Raw genomic sequence first — 24,085 nt, forward strand, 5'->3', positions numbered from 1 at the left:
GTTGGCATAAACACGAAAATTGATACATACCATCGGCTCCGTTTGATCCTAAAAGTTAGAGAAAATAGGATAGCATAAGTTCAATAATATAAAAAAATATCTTTTTATTTGTTAATATGGTTTGACTGGTATCATATTGTTCTTTTCTCTCAAAATTTCAGATGACTTTCTTCTTTTTATTCCTTTGTATTCGTAGGAATGGTATTGCAGATTGCGTGGGAAGGTGTGGACAACGGATTTTATTGGTCAAAGAAATTCACATTTTTCAACCTGGTAATCAAAAGTTGGCAAACTCAAGAAATTAAAAATCCACAAAAATAAAATAAGACTTCAATTTACAAAAGTTTGTATGTGGCTTGAAAACTGAACAATAAGTCCAAAACGTTATCGAAGAAATCAAAAAGATGATTTGTAAGCAACGTTAAAAAATGTTTGTAATAAAAACAATGTTAAAATATAATTGCAAGTGATTTGTTTAACCACATGAAAGTTATATGTGTATTTTTAAGAATGCATACCATTGGCTCCGTTTTGTCCGTCTGCGCCTGGAAGTAAGATAAGATATGCTAGTATAAGTACAATACATCAACGTTATCTGTTTTTAAAATATATGACTTTTAGTTGTTAGTGTGCTTTGACAGGTTTTATATTTTTCTTTAATCTCAACATTTCAGATAACTAGCTTCTTTTGATTCATTTGTATTTGTAAGGATGTATGGCTGATTTTGTGGGAAAACGTGAACAACCAATTTTATAGTTCAAAGGAATACTCATGGTTAAAGGTTGCATAAGAACGTTGGTAAAACCACGAAATTAAATATCCACTAACATACAATAAGACTTCTATTATCAAAAGAGTGTACCCTTTAAAATCAGACGAATACGCAGTGTGCGTTGTTTGCAAATTCAACAGACAAACTACAGTGCTATTAGGGGATTTGTTCAAACTATCACTTTTAATGGTTAAATTCTTTTTTTTTTTTTTTAAAGTAAATGAATAGTTTGATTAAAATTTTGATGAAACGTATTTCTTTTGATATTTATTATTTGTGTCTTGTGAGCAAATACGATAAATTGTAACCAGAATGCATTTTTTTTACACGTTGATACATACCAGTTTCTCCTTTGGGTCCTTGAGGTCCTGGTGTTCCTGAAAGTCAGAGATATTTAAAGGTCATCATTATTGTACTTTTTAAAGAAATCTTATTTTCAAAAACCTGACATTGGTATGAGTTAAAGTGGTTTAATGTGTACCAAGTTCGTCGTTTACTTTATATTTCTTTAAAAACATTTATATGCGATATGCAAATACGTAAACAGCTATTCAAATTTGGCATTAAACGGATAAATTGTCAGCAATGGTTCAAAGGGTTTGTAATGATTAGAATGTTTACATATAATTGCAAGTATTTTGTTTAATCTCATTAAACTTAAATGTGTATTTGCAAGCATAACGGATACTGTGCAAACAGGGTGCAGTTGGCATAAACACGAAAATTGATACATACCATCGGCTCCGTTTGATCCTAAAAGTTAGAGAAAATAGGATAGCATAAGTTCAATAATATAAAAAAAATATCTTTTTATTTGTTAATATGGTTTGACTGGTATCATATTGTTCTTTTCTCTCAAAATGTCAGATAACTTTCTTCTTTTTATTCCTTTGTATTCGTAGGAATGGTATTGCAGATTGTGTGGGAAGGTGTGGACAACGGATTTTATTGGTCAAAGAAATTCACATTTTTCAACCTGGTAATCAAAAGTTGGCAAACTCAAGAAATTAAAAATCCACAAAAATAAAATAAGACTTCAATTTACAAAAGTTTGTATGTGGCTTGAAAACTGAACAATAAGTCCAAAACGTTATCGAAGAAATCAAAAAGATGATTTGTAAGCAACGTTAAAAAATGTTTGTAATAAAAACAATGTTAAAATATAATTGCAAGTGATTTGTTTAACCACATGAAAGTTATATGTGTATTTTTAAGAATGCATACCATTGGCTCCGTTTTGTCCGTCTGCGCCTGGAAGTAAGATAAGATATGCTAGTATAAGTACAATACATCAACGTTATCTGTTTTTAAAATATATGACTTTTAGTTGTTAGTGTGCTTTGACAGGTTTTATATTTTTCTTTAATCTCAACATTTCAGATAACTAGCTTCTTTTGATTCATTTGTATTTGTAAGGATGTATGGCTGATTTTGTGGGAAAACGTGAACAACCAATTTTATAGTTCAAAGGAATACTCATGGTTAAAGGTTGCATAAGAACGTTGGTAAAACCACGAAATTAAATATCCACTAACATACAATAAGACTTCTATTATCAAAAGAGTGTACTCTTTAAAATCAGACGAATACGCAGTGTGCGTTGTTTGCAAATTCAACAGACAAACTACAGTGCTATTAGGGGATTTGTTCAAACTATCACTTTTAATGGTTAAATTCTTTTTTTTTTTTTTAAAGTAAATGAATAGTTTGATTAAAATTTTGATGAAACGTATTTCTTTTGATATTTATTATTTGTGTCTTGTGAGCAAATACGATAAATTGTAACCAGAATGCATTTTTTTTACACGTTGATACATACCAGTTTCTCCTTTGGGTCCTTGAGGTCCTGGTGTTCCTGAAAGTCAGAGATATTTAAAGGTCATCATTATTGTACTTTTTAAAGAAATCTTATTTTCAAAAACCTGACATTGGTATGAGTTAAAGTGGTTTAATGTGTACCAAGTTCGTCGTTTACTTTATATTTCTTTAAAAACATTTATATGCGATATGCAAATACGTAAACAGCTATTCAAATTTGGCATTAAACGGATAAATTGTCAGCAATGGTTCAAAGGGTTTGTAATGATTAGAATGTTTACATATAATTGCAAGTATTTTGTTTAATCTCATTAAACTTAAATGTGTATTTGCAAGCATAACGGATACTGTGCAAACAGGGTGCAGTTGGCATAAACACGAAAATTGATACATACCATCGGCTCCGTTTGATCCTAAAAGTTAGAGAAAATAGGATAGCATAAGTTCAATAATATAAAAAAATATCTTTTTATTTGTTAATATGGTTTGACTGGTATCATATTGTTCTTTTCTCTCAAAATGTCAGATAACTTTCTTCTTTTTATTCCTTTGTATTCGTAGGAATGGTATTGCAGATTGTGTGGGAAGGTGTGTACAACGGATTTTATTGGTCAAAGAAATTCACATTTTTCAACCTGGTAATCAAAAGTTGGCAAACTCAAGAAATTAAAAATCCACAAAAATAAAATAAGACTTCAATTTACAAAAGTTTGTATGTGGCTTGAAAACTGAACAATAAGTCCAAAACGTTATCGAAGAAATCAAAAAGATGATTTGTAAGCAACGTTAAAAAATGTTTGTAATAAAAACAATGTTAAAATATAATTGCAAGTGATTTGTTTAACCACATGAAAGTTATATGTGTATTTTTAAGAATGCATACCATTGGCTCCGTTTTGTCCGTCTGCGCCTGGAAGTAAGATAAGATATGCTAGTATAAGTACAATACATCAACGTTATCTGTTTTAAAAATATATGACTTTTAGTTGTTAGTGTGCTTTGACAGGTATTATATTTGTCTTTAATCTCAACATTTCAGATAACTAGCTTCTTTTGATTCATTTGTATTTGTAAGGATGTATGGCTGATTTTGTGGGAAAACGTGAACAACCAATTTTATAGTTCAAAGGAATACTCATTGTTAAAGGTTGCATAAGAACGTTGGTAAAACCACGAAATTAAATATCCACTAACATACAATAAGACTTCTATTATCAAAAGAGTGTACCCTTTAAAATCAGACGAATACGCAGTGTGCGTTGTTTGCAAATTCAACAGACAAACTACAGTGCTATTAGGGGATTTGTTCAAACTATCACTTTTAATGGTTAAATTCTTTTTTTTTTTTTTTTTTTTTTTAAAGTAAATGAATAGTTTGATTAAAATTTTGATGAAACGTATTTCTTTTGATATTTATTATTTGTGTCTTGTGAGCAAATACGATAAATTGTAACCAGAATGCATTTTTTTTACACGTTGATACATACCAGTTTCTCCTTTGGGTCCTTGAGGTCCTGGTGTTCCTGAAAGTCAGAGATATTTAAAGGTCATCATTATTGTACTTTTCAAAGAAATCTTATTTTCAAAAACCTGACATTGATATGAGTTAAAGTGGTTTAATGTGTACCAAGTTCGTCGTTTACTTTATATTTCTTTAAAAACATTTATATGCGATATGCAAATACGTAAACAGCTATTCAAATTTGGCATTAAACGGATAAATTGTCAGCAATGGTTCAAAGGGTTTGTAATGATTAGAATGTTTACATATAATTGCAAGTATTTTGTTTAATCTCATTAAACTTAAAGGTGTATTTGCAAGCATAACGGATACTGTGCAAACAGGGTGCAGTTGGCATAAACACGAAAATTGATACATACCATCGGCTCCGTTTGATCCTAAAAGTTAGAGAAAATAGGATAGCATAAGTTCAATAATATAAAAAAATATCTTTTTATTTGTTAATATGGTTTGACTGGTATCATATTGTTCTTTTCTCTCAAAATTTCAGATGACTTTCTTCTTTTTATTCCTTTGTATTCGTAGGAATGGTATTGCAGATTGCGTGGGAAGGTGTGGACAACGGATTTTATTGGTCAAAGAAATTCACATTTTTCAACCTGGTAATCAAAAGTTGGCAAACTCAAGAAATTAAAAATCCACAAAAATAAAATAAGACTTCAATTTACAAAAGTTTGTATGTGGCTTGAAAACTGAACAATAACTCCAAAACGTTATCGAAGAAATCAAAAAGATGATTTGTAAGCAACGTTAAAAAATGTTTGTAATAAAAACAATGTTAAAATATAATTGCAAGTGATTTGTTTAACCACATGAAAGTTATATGTGTATTTTTAAGAATGCATACCATTGGCTCCGTTTTGTCCGTCTGCGCCTGGAAGTAAGATAAGATATGCTAGTATAAGTACAATACATCAACGTTATCTGTTTTAAAAATATATGACTTTTAGTTGTTAGTGTGCTTTGACAGGTATTATATTTGTCTTTAATCTCAACATTTCAGATAACTAGCTTCTTTTGATTCATTTGTATTTGTAAGGATGTATGGCTGATTTTGTGGGAAAACGTGAACAACCAATTTTATAGTTCAAAGGAATACTCATTGTTAAAGGTTGCATAAGAACGTTGGTAAAACCACGAAATTAAATATCCACTAACATACAATAAGACTTCTATTATCAAAAGAGTGTACCCTTTAAAATCAGACGAATACGCAGTGTGCGTTGTTTGCAAATTCAACAGACAAACTACAGTGCTATTAGGGGATTTGTTCAAACTATCACTTTTAATGGTTAAATTCTTTTTTTTTTTTTTTTTTTTTTAAAGTAAATGAATAGTTTGATTAAAATTTTGATGAAACGTATTTCTTTTGATATTTATTATTTGTGTCTTGTGAGCAAATACGATAAATTGTAACCAGAATGCATTTTTTTTACACGTTGATACATACCAGTTTCTCCTTTGGGTCCTTGAGGTCCTGGTGTTCCTGAAAGTCAGAGATATTTAAAGGTCATCATTATTGTACTTTTCAAAGAAATCTTATTTTCAAAAACCTGACATTGATATGAGTTAAAGTGGTTTAATGTGTACCAAGTTCGTCGTTTACTTTATATTTCTTTAAAAACATTTATATGCGATATGCAAATACGTAAACAGCTATTCAAATTTGGCATTAAACGGATAAATTGTCAGCAATGGTTCAAAGGGTTTGTAATGATTAGAATGTTTACATATAATTGCAAGTATTTTGTTTAATCTCATTAAACTTAAATGTGTATTTGCAAGCATAACGGATACTGTGCAAACAGGGTGCAGTTGGCATAAACACGAAAATTGATACATACCATCGGCTCCGTTTGATCCTAAAAGTTAGAGAAAATAGGATAGCATAAGTTCAATAATATAAAAAAATATCTTTTTATTTGTTAATATGGTTTGACTGGTATCATATTGTTCTTTTCTCTCAAAATTTCAGATGACTTTCTTCTTTTTATTCCTTTGTATTCGTAGGAATGGTATTGCAGATTGCGTGGGAAGGTGTGGACAACGGATTTTATTGGTCAAAGAAATTCACATTTTTCAACCTGGTAATCAAAAGTTGGCAAACTCAAGAAATTAAAAATCCACAAAAATAAAATAAGACTTCAATTTACAAAAGTTTGTATGTGGCTTGAAAACTGAACAATAAGTCCAAAACGTTATCGAAGAAATCAAAAAGATGATTTGTAAGCAACGTTAAAAAATGTTTGTAATAAAAACAATGTTAAAATATAATTGCAAGTGATTTGTTTAACCACATGAAAGTTATATGTGTATTTTTAAGAATGCATACCATTGGCTCCGTTTTGTCCGTCTGCGCCTGGAAGTAAGATAAGATATGCTAGTATAAGTACAATACATCAACGTTATCTGTTTTTAAAATATATGACTTTTAGTTGTTAGTGTGCTTTGACAGGTTTTATATTTTTCTTTAATCTCAACATTTCAGATAACTAGCTTCTTTTGATTCATTTGTATTTGTAAGGATGTATGGCTGATTTTGTGGGAAAACGTGAACAACCAATTTTATAGTTCAAAGGAATACTCATGGTTAAAGGTTGCATAAGAACGTTGGTAAAACCACGAAATTAAATATCCACTAACATACAATAAGACTTCTATTATCAAAAGAGTGTACCCTTTAAAATCAGACGAATACGCAGTGTGCGTTGTTTGCAAATTCAACAGACAAACTACAGTGCTATTAGGGGATTTGTTCAAACTATCACTTTTAATGGTTAAATTCTTTTTTTTTTTTTTAAAGTAAATGAATAGTTTGATTAAAATTTTGATGAAACGTATTTCTTTTGATATTTATTATTTGTGTCTTGTGAGCAAATACGATAAATTGTAACCAGAATGCATTTTTTTTACACGTTGATACATACCAGTTTCTCCTTTGGGTCCTTGAGGTCCTGGTGTTCCTGAAAGTCAGAGATATTTAAAGGTCATCATTATTGTACTTTTTAAAGAAATCTTATTTTCAAAAACCTGACATTGGTATGAGTTAAAGTGGTTTAATGTGTACCAAGTTCGTCGTTTACTTTATATTTCTTTAAAAACATTTATATGCGATATGCAAATACGTAAACAGCTATTCAAATTTGGCATTAAACGGATAAATTGTCAGCAATGGTTCAAAGGGTTTGTAATGATTAGAATGTTTACATATAATTGCAAGTATTTTGTTTAATCTCATTAAACTTAAATGTGTATTTGCAAGCATAACGGATACTGTGCAAACAGGGTGCAGTTGGCATAAACACGAAAATTGATACATACCATCGGCTCCGTTTGATCCTAAAAGTTAGAGAAAATAGGATAGCATAAGTTCAATAATATAAAAAAAATATCTTTTTATTTGTTAATATGGTTTGACTGGTATCATATTGTTCTTTTCTCTCAAAATGTCAGATAACTTTCTTCTTTTTATTCCTTTGTATTCGTAGGAATGGTATTGCAGATTGTGTGGGAAGGTGTGTACAACGGATTTTATTGGTCAAAGAAATTCACATTTTTCAACCTGGTAATCAAAAGTTGGCAAACTCAAGAAATTAAAAATCCACAAAAATAAAATAAGACTTCAATTAACAAAAGTTTGTATGTGGCTTGAAAACTGAACAATAAGTCCAAAACGTTATCGAAGAAATCAAAAAGATGATTTGTAAGCAACGTTAAAAAATGTTTGTAATAAAAACAATGTTAAAATATAATTGCAAGTGATTTGTTTAACCACATGAAAGTTATATGTGTATTTTTAAGAATGCATACCATTGGCTCCGTTTTGTCCGTCTGCGCCTGAAAGTAAGATAAGATATGCTAGTATAAGTACAATACATCAACGTTATCTGTTTTAATAATATATGACTTTTAGTTGTTAGTGTGCTTTGACAGGTATTATATTTTTCTTTAATCTCAACATTTCAGATAACTATCTTCTTTTGATTCATTTGTATTTGTAAGGATGTATGGCTGATTTTGTGGGAAAACGTGAACAACCAATTGTATAGTTCAAAGAAATACTCATTGTTAAAGGTTACATAAGAACGTTGGTAAAACCACGAAATTAAATATCCACTAACATACAATAAGACTTCTATTATCAAAAGAGTGTACCCTTTAAAATCAGACGAATACGCAGTGTGCGTTGTTTGCAAATTCAACAGACAAACTACAGTGCTATTAGGGGATTTGTTCAAACTATCACTTTTAATGGTTAAATTCTTTTTTTTTTAAAAGTAAATGAATAGTTTGATTAAAATTTTGATGAAACGTATTTCTTTTGATATTTATTATTTGTGTCTTGTGAGCAAATACGATAAATTGTAACCAGAATGCATTTTATTTACACGTTGATACATACCAGTTTCTCCTTTGGGTCCTTGAGGTCCTGGTGTTCCTGAAAGTCAAAGATAATCAAAGGTCATCATTATTAGACTTTTAAAAGAAATTTTATTTTCAAGAACCTGACATTAGTATGAGTTAAAGTGGTTTAATGTGTACCAAGTTCGTCGTTTACTTTATATTTCTTTACAAACATTTATATGTTATATGCAAATATGTAAACAGCTATCCAAATATTAAATTAAACGCATGATTTGTCAGCCATGGTTCAAAAGGTTTGTAATGATTAATATGTTTACATATAATTACAAGTATTTTGTATAATCTTATTAAACTTAATTGTGTATTTGCAAACATAACGGATACTGTGCAAACAGGGTGCAGTTGGCATAAACACGACAGTTGATACATACCATCGGCTCCGTTTGATCCTAAAAGTTAAAGAAAATAGGATAGCATAAGTTCAATAATATAAAAAAAAAATCTTTTTATTTGTTATTATGGTTTGACTGGTATCATATTGTTCTTTTCTCTCAAAATTTCAGATAACTATCTTCTTTTTATTTCTTTGTATTCGTAGGAATGGTATTGCTGATTGCGTGGGAAGGTGTGGACCAACGGATTTTATTGGTCAAAGAAATTCACATTTTTCAACCTGGTATACAAAAGTTGGCAAACTCAAGAAATTAAAAATCCACAAAAATAAAATAAGACTTCAATTTACAAAAGTTTGTATGTAGCTTGAAAATTGAACAATAAGTCTTAAACGTTATCGAAGAAATCAAAAAGATGATTTGTAAGCACCGTTAAAATATGTTTGTAATAAAAACAATGTTAAAATATAACTGAAGTGATTTGTTTAACCACATGAAAGGTATATGTGTATTTTTAAGAATGCATACCATTGGCTCCGTTTTGTCCGTCTGCGCCTGAAAGTAAGATAAGATATGCTAGTATAAGTACAATACATCAACGTTATCTGTTTTAAAAATATATGACTTTTAGTTGTTAGTGTGCTTTGACAGGATTTTATTTTTCTTTAATCTCAACATTTCAGATAACTATCTTCTGTTGATTCATTTGTATTTGTAAGGATGTATGGCTGATTTTGAGGGAAAACGTGATCAACGCATTTTATAGTTCAAAGGAATACTCATTGTTAAAGGTTGCATAAGAACGTTGGTAAAACCACGAAATTAAATATCCACTAACATACAATAAGACTTATATTATCTAAAGAGTGTACCTTTAAAATCAGACGAATACGTAGTGTGCGTTGTTTGCAAATTCAACAGACAAACTACAGTGCTATTAGGGGATTTGTTCAAACTATCACTTTTAATTGTTTAATTCTGTTTTTTTTTTAAATCAATGAATAGTTTGATTAAAATTTTGATGAAACGTATTTCTTTTGATATTTATTATTTGTGTCTTGTGAGCAAATACGATAAATTGTAACCAGAATGCATTTTATTTACACGTTGATACATACCAGTTTCTCCTTTGGGTCCTTGAGGTCCTGGTGTTCCTGAAAGTCAAAGATAATCAAAGGTCATCATTATTATACTTTTAAAAGAAATTTTATTTTCAAGAACCTGACATTGGTATGAGTTAAAGTGGTTTAATGTGTACCAAGTTCGTCGTTTACTTTATATTTCTTTAAAAACATTTATATGCGATATGCAAATACGTAAATAGCTATCCAAATATGGAATTAAACGGATGATTTGTCAGCAATGGTTCAAAATGTTTGTAATGATTAGAATGTTAACATATAATTGCAAGTATTTTGTTTAATCTCATTAAACTTAAATGTGCATTTGCAAGCATAACGGATACTGTGCAAACAGGGTGCAGTTGGCATAAACAAGACAGTTGATACATACCATCGGCTCCGTTTGATCCTAAAAGTTAAAGAAAATAGGATAGCATAAGTTCAATAATATAAAAAAAAATCTTTTTATTTGTTATTATGGTTTGACTGGTATCATATTGTTCTTTTCTCTCAAAATTTCAGATAACTATCTTCTTTTTATTCCTTTGTATTCGTAGGAATGGTATTGCTGATTGCGTGGGAAGGTGTGGACCAACGGATTTTATTGGTCAAAGAAATTCACATTTTTCAACCTGGTATACAAAAGTTGGCAAACTCAAGAAATTAAAAATCCACAAAAATAAAATAAGACTTCAATTTACAAAAGTTTGTATGTGGCTTGAAAATTGAACAATAAGTCTAAAACGTTATCAAAGAAATCAAAAAGATGATTTGTAAGCAACGTTTAAAAATGTTTGTAATAAAAACAATGTTAAAATATAATTGCAAGTGGTTTGTTTAACCACATGAAAGTTATATGTGTATTTTTAAGAATGCATACCATTGGCTCCGTTTTGTCCGTCTGCGCCTGAAAGTAAGATAAGATATGCTAGTATAAGTACAATACATCAACGTTATCTGTTTTAAAAATATATGACTTTTAGTTATTAGTGTGCTTTGACAGGTATTATATTTTTCTTTAATCTCAACATTTCAGATAACTATCTTCTTTTGATTCATTTGTATTTGTAAGGATGTATGGCTGATTTTGTGGGAAAATGTAATAATAACAATGTTAAAATAAAATTGAAAGTGATTTGTTCAACCACCTAAAAGTTATATGTGTATCATATTTTTCTTTAATCTCAAAATTACAGATTTTATTGCTCAAAGAAATTAACTTTTTTTTATTTTGTATATGAACGTTGGCAAACACAAAACATTAGATATTCACTTTTATCCTGCAATTGGGTGCTCTACTATACAGATACAGCCCTACATATATCGCTATGCTGTATCTTTATACTATACAGATATCGCTTTATAGCTCCGCCCACTGCCGGACTGAGTATTGTCTGAAACTGCGTGACCTCAGAATGTGTATTGCAACTCGCATTTTAATAACGTATAAGTTGCGAATTAACGATTACTTTTATACGTTCTGTTTGTTTGAAAGATTTCTTTTTGACAATAATAATCACACAAATTTTCTGATAACATACACACATTAACAGCAGTCTTCTCTACGATGACAACTACCATTTCAAACCTTGAATGCGTATGATTGTGTAACAAAAATTAACCATGTCAATTTTAGCATGCATGTTTAGGAGAATGTCGAGTATGAAGCGTAGGACAACTCGCACACTCCTGTTTCAAATTGGACAATGTTTTGTTATTTGTTTTTACTGTTGAAATTAGTTGTTACGTTAAAATAGATTATTATTCACCTTGAGCGATGTATTATTGTTGACCATTCGATATTCTTATTTTGCGAACCGTCCTCAGCTGAATGTGTGATTACTGTATCGTATTACTACACGGGCCTCAAGGGATTTCAAATTGAAAATAAATGCAAAACATGCGTTTTGTGTCTTTCAAAACAAATAATATACAGAAATAATTGCAGGATAAAGACAATAACTGTTTGGTGTCTTTAAATATCAGCTGTATTTGTACTCGGCTCGAAATATGTGTAATAGCTCGCTAAAAGTTCGCATACACCTTGTTTCCTCGTACAAAATACAGCTGATATTTAAAGACACTAAACAGTTATTGTCTGTAAATACAATAACACTTCAATTATCGAAAGAGTGTACCCTTGAAAAAACGACGAATCCGCAGTGGGCAAATACGATAAATTGTAACTAAAATACATTTTTTATACGTTGAAACATACCAGCGTCTCCTTTGGGTCCTTGAGGTCCTGGTGTTCCTGCAAGTCAGAGATGATATAAGTCCATTATTATTATACTTTCAAAAGAAATTTTATTTTCAAGAACCTGACATTGGTATGAGTTGAACATGTTAAAGGGTCTAATGTGTAGCATGTTCGTCGTTTACTTTATATTTAAATCACTATTTTAAATATCCACAAAAATATATTATGACTTCAATTAACAAATGTTTGTATGTGAATTTAAAATTGAACAATTATCCTAAAATGTTATCTAAGGAATTAAAGAGATGATTTTTACACCATGTTTGAAACGGTTTGTTATAATATTAAAGATGTAGAAATATAATTTTAAGTAGTTTCTTTAACCACAGAAAAATTCAATGTTTATTTGCAAGCATAACCGATACAGTGGAAACTGGAAGAAATTGGCATGGAGGGAAGATGATACATACCAGCGGCTCCGTCTGCTCCTGAAAGTAAGATAAGATATAATAGTATAAGTGTACTACTATAAAACAATCTTTGAATTAATCTTCGACTTTTACTAGTTATAGTGGTTTTACATGTACAAACATGTATCATATTCTTCTTTTTAGATAACTTGCTTCTATTGATTCATTTGTATTCAAGTAGAGGATCGGTATTGTTGATTTCGTAGGCAAACGTGAACAACGAATTTTACCGTTCAAAGAAATATACACACATTTGTAAGGGTTGTGTATCAATGTTGGTAAAACCTTTAAATCAAAAATCCACGAAACACAATGTGATATCAATTAAAGAAAGTATGTATCCTTCAAAAGTTAATGGAGGAATTGAAAAACAAAAATATAAAAAAGAATTGTATAAATTGTTCTAATATTTTTAAGTGAATGTAATGTTTTATTGGAATATTTACTAAAATGTGTCCACAGTACACGGATGCCCTACTCGCACTTTCATGTTCTATGTTCAGTGGACCGTGCAATTTGGGTCAAAACTCTTGGTATTATAAATGGAAAGATCATATCATAGAGAACATTTGTACTGCGTTTCAAGTTGATTGAACTACAACTTCAGAAAAAATCTACCTCGACCAAAATCTTTAACCAGAATCGGGACAGACGGACAAACGAACGAACAGACGGACGCGCAGATCAGAAAACATAATGTCCCTCTACTATCGAAGGTGGGCATACACAATCCGTTAAAAATGATTTGTGTGTGTTTTGAAGGCAAACAAATGCAATACATACCATCCGTTCCTCGAAGTCCTTGAGGTCCTTGTGATCCTGAAAAGCAGAGATGATTGAAAAAACCAAATGTGATATTTGATATTATAACAATTGTATGATTCGCGGTGGTTCATGTGAACCATGATCTTCGTTTACCTTCAACATCTTTGGAAGCATTTATATGTGGCTTGAATAATAAGATGAATTGCCACTAGACCGCAATTTATCCACACGAATGTTGATACATACCATTCGCCCCTTGAGGTCCTGGTGCTCCTGAAAGTCAGAGATGGTAAAATTTCATCATAATAATACTTTAAAAAAAAATGTTTCTAAGAACATAGCACGTATATAATTTAAATTTGTTTGACCATGGTTAATCGTGTGGAAATACGTGAAACATGACATGTATTGTTTATTTTGTTTAAGCTTGCATATTAACTTTGGCTAAACCATAAAATAAATTCCACGGAATTATTTTTTCCTTCAATCTACGAAAATAAGTACCCAATGAAAATAGGCGGATCCGTAGTATGAGTTGTTTCTAAATACAACAAACAGACAAGCTGACATGTTGTTGATTAAATTGTATAAAAATCATTTTACAATAAATATTCTCAATATTCTCAAGTGACAGTTTTATTGGACTGATTTATTATTTGTGCTTTGCAGGCAAGAGGCATAAGTAGTAGAATGAAACTAAAATACACGAATTTTAATACATACCATCCGCTCCTTGTGGTCCTTCAGGTCCTGGTGGTCCTGAAAGTAAGAGAAGATAGATTGTCATTATGAAAACACTTTAACACATTTGATTTTAAGAACCAAGCATTGATGTTAGCTAAAGTGGTTTGATCTGTACAATGTTCGTCATTTTGTTAATATATCTGAAACATCCACAGTGGCTTTTAAATTCAAAGCTATCTTGAAATTTTGTTTATTAGGAACTTTTACTAGATTTTCTAATCAATTTATTCATATACTATTGTTAGCATTTTTTTGTGCCTGTCACAAGTCAGGAGCCTCTGTGTAAAATTTAGAAATGAGTATGGCGTTCATTATCACTGAACTAGTATATATTTGTTTGGGGTCAAGCTGAAGGACGCCTCCGGGTGTGGGAATTTCTCGCTACTTGAAGACCTGTTGCTTACCTTCTGATGTTTTTTTTCTATGGTCGAATTATTGTCTCTTTTACACATTCTCCATTTCAATTCTCAATTTTCGTCATTTTGTTAATATATCTGAAACATCTACAGTGGCTTTTAAATTCAAAGCTATCTTGAAATTTTGTTTAGTAGGAACTTTTACTAGATTTTCTAATCAATTTATTCATATACTATTGTTAGCATTTTTTGCGCCTGTCACAAGTCAGGAGCCTCTGTGTAAAATTTAGAAATGAGTATGGCGTTCATTATCACTGAACTAGTATATATTTGTTTGGGGTGAACCTGAAGGACGCCTCCGGGTGTGGGAATTTCTCGCTACTTGAAGACCTGTTGGTTACCTTCTGCTGTTTTTTTTTCTATGGTCGGGTTGTTGTCTCTTTTACACATTCCCCATTTCCATTCTCAATTTCAAGATGTATTGGAACAAGAATGCAATTGTTACAAACGAATACTTACCATCCGCTCCTGTAGGTCCTAGTTGTTCTGGAAGAAAATGTAGATATATCATATAAACATGTAATCCAAAATATTGATTTACAAATATACAGAACTCCAAGAAAACATTAAAGCGAAGTTTTTACAAAATGGCACAATAAAACTTCCTAATTCATCAATCGAAACGAAAATAGCTGTCAAGCTCCTGTCAACATGTTTTTTTTACCTAGATAAACCCCTCATTTGTGTGACAGTCGCATGCAATTCAATTATTTTGACACAGATTTGTGATTGAGATGATCGATTATGTCCAACTTGAAGTAAAAGTCTAAATATGAGGGGGAAAAACTCGTTGTTTCGTCAATATCTTGTTCTGGAAGGTATGTTATTGTTAAACAATGTTGATTTTTTTTTTTTTTTAAATAGCTATAAGTCTATAAGTCAAAGTGGTTTGACGTTTTCTCTATTCTTCTTACGTTTATGTTAACAACTGACTTAGCAGGGAAATAACATAAATTCTAATGAAACTGCCATTGATATACAGGAATATTGATACATACCATTTTTTCCCTGAGGTTCTGTTGGTTCTGGAAGGTTGAGAAGATTGAACATCAAATGTATTAAACTTAAAACAATCTGATATAAGAAACTATGATTAAATTTTGTTATAGCGATTCGCAAGGTATCATATTAATTTTCTACCTTTCCCCCCTTCATTTGAGTAAAATATCTTCAAAAGATTCCTTAAATCCTGTATATAAAGTTGCTTTCAAATAAAAATATACAAATAAACTGTGTGAATAAATATTTTTACTTTTACATACGAACAGAAAATTAAAAGTGGGATTTTAACTTCAAACAACAAGACATAAAACCATATGATCAAGTTGCAAATTTCAAAGCGTAAAATCCTTTATCCATGGCAAAGTTAAAAGCTTTTTGTATCTTTTGATGAACTATTTCAAGATAAGGAAGAAATGTTCTTTGATATAAAACTCTTGGTTAAACATTTTGCACTAACACTGGTGACGTCTTATAAAGTCTGATTAGCAGCTCCATGCTCTTGAATTCTGTTTGATATGTAAATGTTATGAGCACGTAAAGCTAACACTGCTGCTAAGGAGACGGAAATTAAAATATCAAAACTGATATTGTCTCTTTTTCAGAGATTCTAGTACTAGTATGACATCTCATGTTAAACTCGATCGTATGTTTTCACCGTACTTAGCAAGGAAATGAGATACATTGTAAGACAACTGCAATTGATATACACGAGTATTGATACAAACCATTCTTTCCTTGAGGTTCTTGTGGTACTGGAAGTTAGAAAGTTAGAAGTTAAAACAATATGTTTTAAGAATATAGTATTTATTTGTATGGATTTATTATTGTCGGTTGAAATTAATGGGGGATCTTGAAGGTATACATGAAGCAGGAATGTTAATATTCAACGAAGTATACAGTATTTAATGCATGTGTTCAGACTAAGTAACTTCAAGGAAACTATAAAATGTTTACAAATGTATTCACAAAATACAAGAATTCTTCAATCCATTAAAGTTTGTACACACTAACATTAAATAAATCCACATTATAAATGTTTGCAAACTGATTTTGAAGGAATTATCCACTAAAAGCTTTGCTGCTGTCCTGGATGAAAGAGCAGATAAAAAGCCATTATCAGACTCTAGCACATCTATCATTAAAAAAATTATAGACATTTACAGTCTTTAAATATGAGAAAGCATGTATCTTCAAAGATTCGGAAATAGAACATACATATTTGGATGGAGAGTTGTCTCATTGGCACTCACACCAAATCTTCCTATATCTATTTAATGATACTTTATTTGCAAGCATTTGAGAAAAAATAGTAATGATAGCTCAAAAGTTTAGAGTTAAGTGGAACGTATGATTCAATATAATTTCAAATTTTGATTTTACAAGATTAAAATGTAACGAAGCAAAAAAATAAAAACAATGTAATCAGAATACTATTTTTATACATGATTATTGATACGTACTGTTCTGTATTATAGGTTCTGATGGTCCTGAAAGTTCAAGAAGATAAAATACCACAAATATAACTTGAAACAATTTAGTTTAAAATATTTAAAGTATGAGTAGAAGTATAATGTGTACCTTCTGAAACTTGTATACAGGGTTTGGGTGTTAAACCGATATACTAAAATATTATTTAAAAGATAAAAAAGTGTGGTTTTGAGCAGTGTTTTAAATGTTTGTAGAATTCGATTGTTAAAATATTATCTTATAAAACTTGTTCATACACAGGTTATTTTAAATTTGCATTTCAAAGCACTTAAGATACGAATTTTTGCATTATTAGCAAATCATGAAAGTTTACGATTTAATGACATAAGTAATACACTGCTACACAATATGTTTGAAGAATCTATTATGTATTGTTGTTATAGTGGTACGACAGGTATCATATTCTTTTTTCTTTCAACATTTCAGGATTTTTAGTCTATGGATTCATTACAATTCGTGAGTCTGTTATTTCTGTCGATTGCTTGGGTATACGCAAGCGACGATTTAATTGATGAAAATAATACACATTTTCTGTTTGCATGTAGACAGATTTCGGCATAAATCAATTATCCTCGAAATCCCAAATAATTTCTTAATCAATCCACATTTTACCAACAAACAAACATGAATAAGAAGTATAAGTTTCTTGTTGGAAATTCGGCAAGATACATTATAATCAGAATGCAATTTATATACACGAATGATGATACATACCAACGTTTTCATCAAGTCTTTGTGGTGCTTAAAGTTAGAGAAGATAGTATTGCATCATTATATTACTTTGAAATTATTCGAGTGTTAAAAGTTACTTAAAGTATTTTGAACAATCAACAATGATTTAAAATGTGCATAGCAAAAACGTTTGATTTTTCTTCAGGATTGTTGTTTATTCGAAATAGTATAGCATTTCACAGTGGTATACTACTTTTACTTTAAATATGCATCCCTTATTCTATTGATTTTGTATTCAAATGTTATCATAAATCAAATGTATTCGTTCAGTGTACGTTCACTTGTGTTACTACGTCTTTTTATTGAGTTAAGGTGGTATGGGAGTCTAAAAAAATGATAGCATACTTTGTCAAAATGTAGTATCTATTGATACATGTTCAAAAATATTATAAAAATGATAGGTCACCGCGCATTTTCTCAAGCTACAAGTTGTGATAAAAAGACATATTTTGTATAGATTATACAGGAAAAAACAACATTTTGTGAATAGAAACGAAACGAAATGATAGAATTGTAAAATAAATTAGGAAAAGATTGCTTTCGGACAATGCTTTGAGAATATCAAAAGAAAAGTTAGGGTCACCCTTCGTTTTTTCCGGCTAAAAGACAAAATAGGAAAATTGAATGTAGAGTCCTTCAGAAAATGCACTTTTTTAGAGTTACCTCCCCTTAAATTGCCAATTTGAAAATATTAAAATCTACACCTGTAAAAATATTAATATTTCTAAGTTATATTCTTATAACTTGTTTCTTTTAAATGAACATTCACATTTAATATCTGCATTCCTGCATCAAATTTTGCTAACTTGATAACTTGAGAAAATATGGACCTTAGATTCTCTGTTTTTTACAATCCAAGATGGCGAAAGATACCCATACCACCTTAAGCCATTTCAATTAATACTTTATAGTGTGTCTTGTGATGTCTGATATTGTTTCAGATATAGTCGAAGGTTTGGTACAATTAAAACGTTTAAAGCCGCTGCAATTGTTTGCACCTGTCCCAAGTTCAGTAGTTGTCGTTTGTTAATGTGGTTCATGAGTGTTTCTCGTTTCTAGTTTTTAAAATATATGAGATTGTTGGTTTTCCCTTTTGAATGGTTTAACAGTACTGTAATATTTTGTGGGTCCATTATAGCTTGCTGTGCGCTGTAAGCCATTGCCTACTGTGGAATGCCGTACTTTGACCTACATATATAATGGTTTACACGATAATGAATGCTGTAGCCATATTTTGACTATTTTATTTATTATGTGTGTTTAGTTCACGCATTATTGTAAATATAACGGAATTTGACCAGACGTTCATCAAAGTGAGAGGGTTAGCGCTATACAACCAGGATTAATCCACCATTTTCTACATTTGAAAATGCCTGTACCAAGTCAGGAATATGACAGTTCTTGTCCATTCGTTTATTAAGTGTTTTATCATCTGATTTTGCCATGTGATTATAGATTTTCCGATTGTATTTTCCTCTGAGTTCAGTATTTTTATTTTATTTTTATTTAATTTTTTACTTGTTTAAATTTTGACTTGAATGGAGAGTTGACACATTGGCACTCCTACCACATCTTATTTATATATATTACAAGCGCTTATTATTATTCTGGTCAAACAAGGTGCGATTAACATACAAGCAAGTTATACATACTAGCAGCTTCTGGTGATTCTGAATTTAAGAGAAGATCAAGTATAATTATATAGAGGCGATTCTAAATGTTCAACGAAATGACAACTTTCTGTATTCTTGTAGGCAGACGTTGACATAAATTAATTACAAGCAAAATATATTCAAACAATTCCTTAATTGATACAATTTTTAACCACAATCTTACATCAATACGAAGTTAAAAGTTTTTGTTCATACAACAGACTAGGTATGCTAATGTTAAAAGAATTCGAAAACTATGTTTGCTCTTAATTGTTCAGATGCATTTAAGTATGTGAAACATTTGATCATGTTGTCCTGAAAATAAGGGAAGATAAAAGGTCAACATCATATTTTTAAAAATAATGATTCAAATGTTAAAAGTAATGCAAGTAATTTGTTCAATCAACGATGATTTAAAATCTGCATTTCAAGCTCAGGATTCATTGTGCAAACAAAGTGAAATTGACAGACAGGAATAGTTTTACATACCAGGAGCTTCCGATGGTCCTGAAAGTGAGAGAAGACCGTAAAACATAATACAGTGACTAGTTTAAATGTTCAACAAAGTGTACAATTTCTGTTTTCTTGTAGGCAGACGTTGACATAAATTAATTATCCCAGACAAATTACCCAAATAATTCATCTAATTTCTTTATTAATGTAAATTGTTACCCTCAAACATGAATGAACACGAAGTATACTTTTTTTTTATCCTGCAGACAAGAAATGATAATATTGACGGAATTCGAAACATATGTTTTGCTTATATTTGATGAAATGTGTAAAAATATGTGAAAAATTTGATAATATTGAATAGAACTTTAACAATCATTTCTTTTCCAATGTTTTATGTATTCATTCCAAATGAGTTGTTTGTAGACGAAACGTGCATCATGCGTAAGTTACAAAATTTAATCCTAATATCTATGTTGAGTTTATTAACGAATATAAATACATACTACCTAGTTGGTTCTGTTCTTATTGTCCCGGCAGAACGAGAAGATGAAACACAACAATTTTATTTCATCAAAGACATTTAATTTTTCGACTTGAAAAAATCTAATTAAATCTAAATTTTCAACATTTGAAGCTTTAATGTTTTCGCTCTAAATTTTCGACATTTGGAGCTTTTATGTTTTCGCTCTGTGTTTAATAAGACCATACATATATATGTAAGAACAGTTATACATACCAGCAGTGTGTGCTGGTCCTGAAAGTTAGAGAAAACCGAATATCATAATACAGTGATCGATTTAAATGTTAATGTTCAACGAGGTACACATTTCTTTTTTCTAGTAGACAGACAATGGCATATATTAATTATCTAAGAAAAAATACTCTAATCATTCCGTAATAAATGCAAATTTGTACACACAAACATAAATGAATACAAAGTATACGTTTTTTTTTTAAATTCTGCAGACAAGTAGTGATAATATTGATTGAATTCATGTTTTAAATAATGTTGATTGTAACTTTAACTAACATTTCTTTTTCAAATGACTACGTGTGTCCCTTATAAACATAAACGATGAATTTTAACAAGAACGTATCAGATATCACGAAATGTTGTCCTGTAAGAAATTGAAGATGGAATGCAACAGCATATTGCTATCAACAAATACACGTCATTTGAGATTTAAACAAATCTATTTAAATCTCAATGTTTCTACAATTGAAGCTTTCCTTATTTGTACCTATATTTTATTCGACGCTTGAAAAATTGAAAATATATAAACTAAATTGTTACCGCCTTTGCAAGGATGTAAACAAAAGAAATTTACATCATAGTTGAAATGTTAAATTGAGATTGGAACGTTTAATTGTAATTGTGATTGAAATTTCTTTTTCATATGATAAACATTTGACCTCGCAAGTATGTAAGATATATATAACCAGAATGTAATTGATATTCAATTATGTCAATTCATACCATCATCTTCTTTAGGTCCTTGTTGTCCTGAAAATATGGGAGGAAATTGAATCAATATTTTTGTTTAATAACTATTCGAATATTAAAAAGTAATTCAGGTAAATTGTTCAATCAACAAACGATTTGATATGTACATCTCAAGCATATAATGAACTGTGTCAAAATAGGGAAATTGACGAACAGGAATAGTTGTACATACCAGCAGGTTCTGATGGTCCTGAAAGTCAGAGAAACCCAAATATCATAATACACTGACTAATTTTAATGGTCAACAAAGTACGCAAGTTCTGTATTCTTGTTGGCAGACTTTGGCATGAAATAATTATTTAAGAAAAAAAACCGAATAATTTTTTGTAATCATTGCAAATTTTACCCATGATCATTCATCAATACGAATAAAAAGTTGCTTTGTTTGTAAAAAGAACAGACCAGCTATGATAATGTTTAAGGAACTCGAAACATATGTTTCGCCAATCATTGTTCAAATGTATTTCATTTGATCATGTTATTTGGAACTTCAACTAACATTTCTTTTTCCAATGGTTTATGTTCCATTATAAACGTAAGCATATACAATGTCTTATCTGATATACACGAACATGGGTACATACCATCCAGTTGTGTAGGTTCGTGTTGTCCTGGAAGAAATAGAAGATGGAACACAATAGCGTTATTGCTATCAATAAAGACATGTCGCTTTAAACCAATCTTCTTAAATCCAAATGTGCCGTCATTTTGTGCTTTCCTTTTTCATCTTTATATTAAATAAGAACATATTTTCTCTACACATCGGAAATTGAAAATCATCGGATTAACATGTTACTTAGCAAGTATCTTAGATAAGAAGAACCATAATGCAATTGATATTCACGAATTTAAAAGCATACAATCATCTTTTTGAGGACCTTGTTGTCCTGAAAGTAAGGGAAGAAATTAAATCAACATTTTTTAATAACGATTCCATTGTTAAAAAGTAATTAAAGTAACTTGATCAATCAACGAATGATTTGATATGTGCATAGCGAGCATGTGAAATACTGTGTAAACATAGTGATATTGACAGACAGGAATAGTTCTACATACCAGCAGGATCTGACGGTCCTGAAAGATAGAAAATACCGAATATTACAATACAGTGACTTATTCAAATGTTTGATTCAAATGTATGCATGTTCTGTATTCTTGTTGACAGACTTTGGCATAAATTAATCATCTAAGAAAATATATCCCAATTAATCCTTTAAAAAATTGCAATATGTACCCACGAACATACATCAATACGAAGTTAAAGCTTTTTTTTTTAATTCAACAGACCAGCTATGGTAATGTTGGAGAAATTCGAAACATATGTTTAGTTAATAATTGTTTAAATGTATTTAAGTACTAGTATATGAAACATTTGATCATGCCATTTGGAACTTCAACTAACATTTCTTTTTCAAATGATGTATGTGTCCATTGTACACTACCAATAATTTACCTATACTTTTTTGGTACATTTCTACCCTCGTGCATATCAGTACTGTTAGGAAAGACTGAAAACTTATAATGTTATACTTTCAATGAAATCAGTACTAATTTTGTCAGTACTGTTTCAGTACTGATTTTGACAGTACTGTTTTAGTACTGATTTTGACAGTACTGTTTCAGAACTGATTTTGACAGTACTGTTTCAGTACTGGTTTAGACAGTACTGTTTTAGTACTGATTTTGACAGTACTGTTTCAGTACTGATTTTGACAGTACTGTTTCAGTACTGATTTTGTCAGTACTGATGTTGACAGTACTATTTCGGTATTGTTATTTTCAGTACTGTTCCAGTAGATTTGGTGTTGTTAATCTTTTTAACTTGAATGTGTATTGTTTCAAAAAATATTTGGAACTGAAAACTTTTAAACTCGGTAAGTATAGTATGCTATATAATAATTTGTGGCATATTTTGTATCTTTTGTAGATATCTCTGATTTAGTGTTTATCATTAGAGAAGTTTTTACAATGTGCATCTCAGTACAATTGGTATCCAAATATAGGTTTGATAATTCTGTGACAATATTATTATTATCCTTTTTTAGCTGGTTACGTTTTTCTCTTAGACTATATCACCCTGCTGCGCAGATTTTTTTTATCGACGTGAACATGACCAAGGAAAATCATCAAGATTACTCTCGTCTATCGAAATACTATTGAAGCGAAGGAGAAAACAACAGAAATGAAGCAAGATAAGCAGTTTATCGGATTTTACCCATTAGGAGAACCTGAATTCACTCCCGGTTTTTAATGGAGTTCGTGTTGTCTTTTATGTATTTTCAAAGTGTTGTTGTAAATGCCCTTTTGTTTTGTGATTCTTTGCTTACTTCTTGATTTTGGTTGTGACTGTCTTTCTGTGTTTATAAACATAATACGCATTAGGAGCACCTGAATTCACTCCCGGTTTTTAATGGAGTTCGTGTTGTTTTTATATATGTAATTTTCAATGTGTTGTTGTAAATGCCCTTTCGTTTTGAGATTCTTTGCTTACTTCTTGATTTTGATTGTGACTGTCTTTCAGTGTTTATAAAAAAAATACGCACTCGACATCAGGAAGATTCATACTGTGGTTCGAGGCTGATATTTTACAGTATCAATTGTATAATAGCGCATAATTTATCTATATATCAAACAAGATTAGAATCTTCAATACTGTTCATTTTTT

The 24,085-nt window shown here is 30.3% G+C and overlaps 1 protein-coding gene across 1 annotated transcript in view; it reads right to left on the reverse strand.

Annotated features, from left to right (window-relative positions):
* LOC134700276 (collagen alpha-1(I) chain-like) overlaps positions 1-23,799 on the reverse strand; it is a 159,033-nt gene extending 135,234 nt beyond the window's left edge. The window contains exons 1-22 of the mRNA XM_063561634.1: positions 23,748-23,799; positions 22,477-22,494; positions 22,005-22,031; positions 21,394-21,420; positions 16,314-16,340; positions 15,585-15,611; positions 15,046-15,072; positions 14,150-14,185; positions 13,673-13,699; positions 13,445-13,480; positions 12,662-12,679; positions 12,210-12,245; positions 10,383-10,400; positions 9,989-10,024; positions 8,910-8,927; positions 8,516-8,551; positions 7,435-7,452; positions 5,958-5,975; positions 4,473-4,490; positions 2,987-3,004; positions 1,509-1,526; positions 31-48 (exon numbers count right to left, since the gene is read on the reverse strand). Coding sequence (XP_063417704.1) covers positions 31-48; positions 1,509-1,526; positions 2,987-3,004; positions 4,473-4,490; positions 5,958-5,975; positions 7,435-7,452; positions 8,516-8,551; positions 8,910-8,927; positions 9,989-10,024; positions 10,383-10,400; positions 12,210-12,245; positions 12,662-12,679; positions 13,445-13,480; positions 13,673-13,699; positions 14,150-14,185; positions 15,046-15,072; positions 15,585-15,611; positions 16,314-16,340; positions 21,394-21,420; positions 22,005-22,031; positions 22,477-22,494; positions 23,748-23,799 — 574 coding nt within the window. The remainder of the gene's footprint in view (positions 1-30; positions 49-1,508; positions 1,527-2,986; positions 3,005-4,472; positions 4,491-5,957; positions 5,976-7,434; positions 7,453-8,515; positions 8,552-8,909; positions 8,928-9,988; positions 10,025-10,382; positions 10,401-12,209; positions 12,246-12,661; positions 12,680-13,444; positions 13,481-13,672; positions 13,700-14,149; positions 14,186-15,045; positions 15,073-15,584; positions 15,612-16,313; positions 16,341-21,393; positions 21,421-22,004; positions 22,032-22,476; positions 22,495-23,747) is intronic.
* Between the last annotated feature and the right edge of the window lie 286 nt (positions 23,800-24,085).

The sequence above is a fragment of the Mytilus trossulus genome, unplaced genomic scaffold, assembly GCF_036588685.1.
Source record: "Mytilus trossulus isolate FHL-02 unplaced genomic scaffold, PNRI_Mtr1.1.1.hap1 h1tg000128l__unscaffolded, whole genome shotgun sequence".
In the NCBI taxonomy this organism is placed as follows: Eukaryota; Metazoa; Mollusca; class Bivalvia; order Mytilida; family Mytilidae; genus Mytilus; species Mytilus trossulus.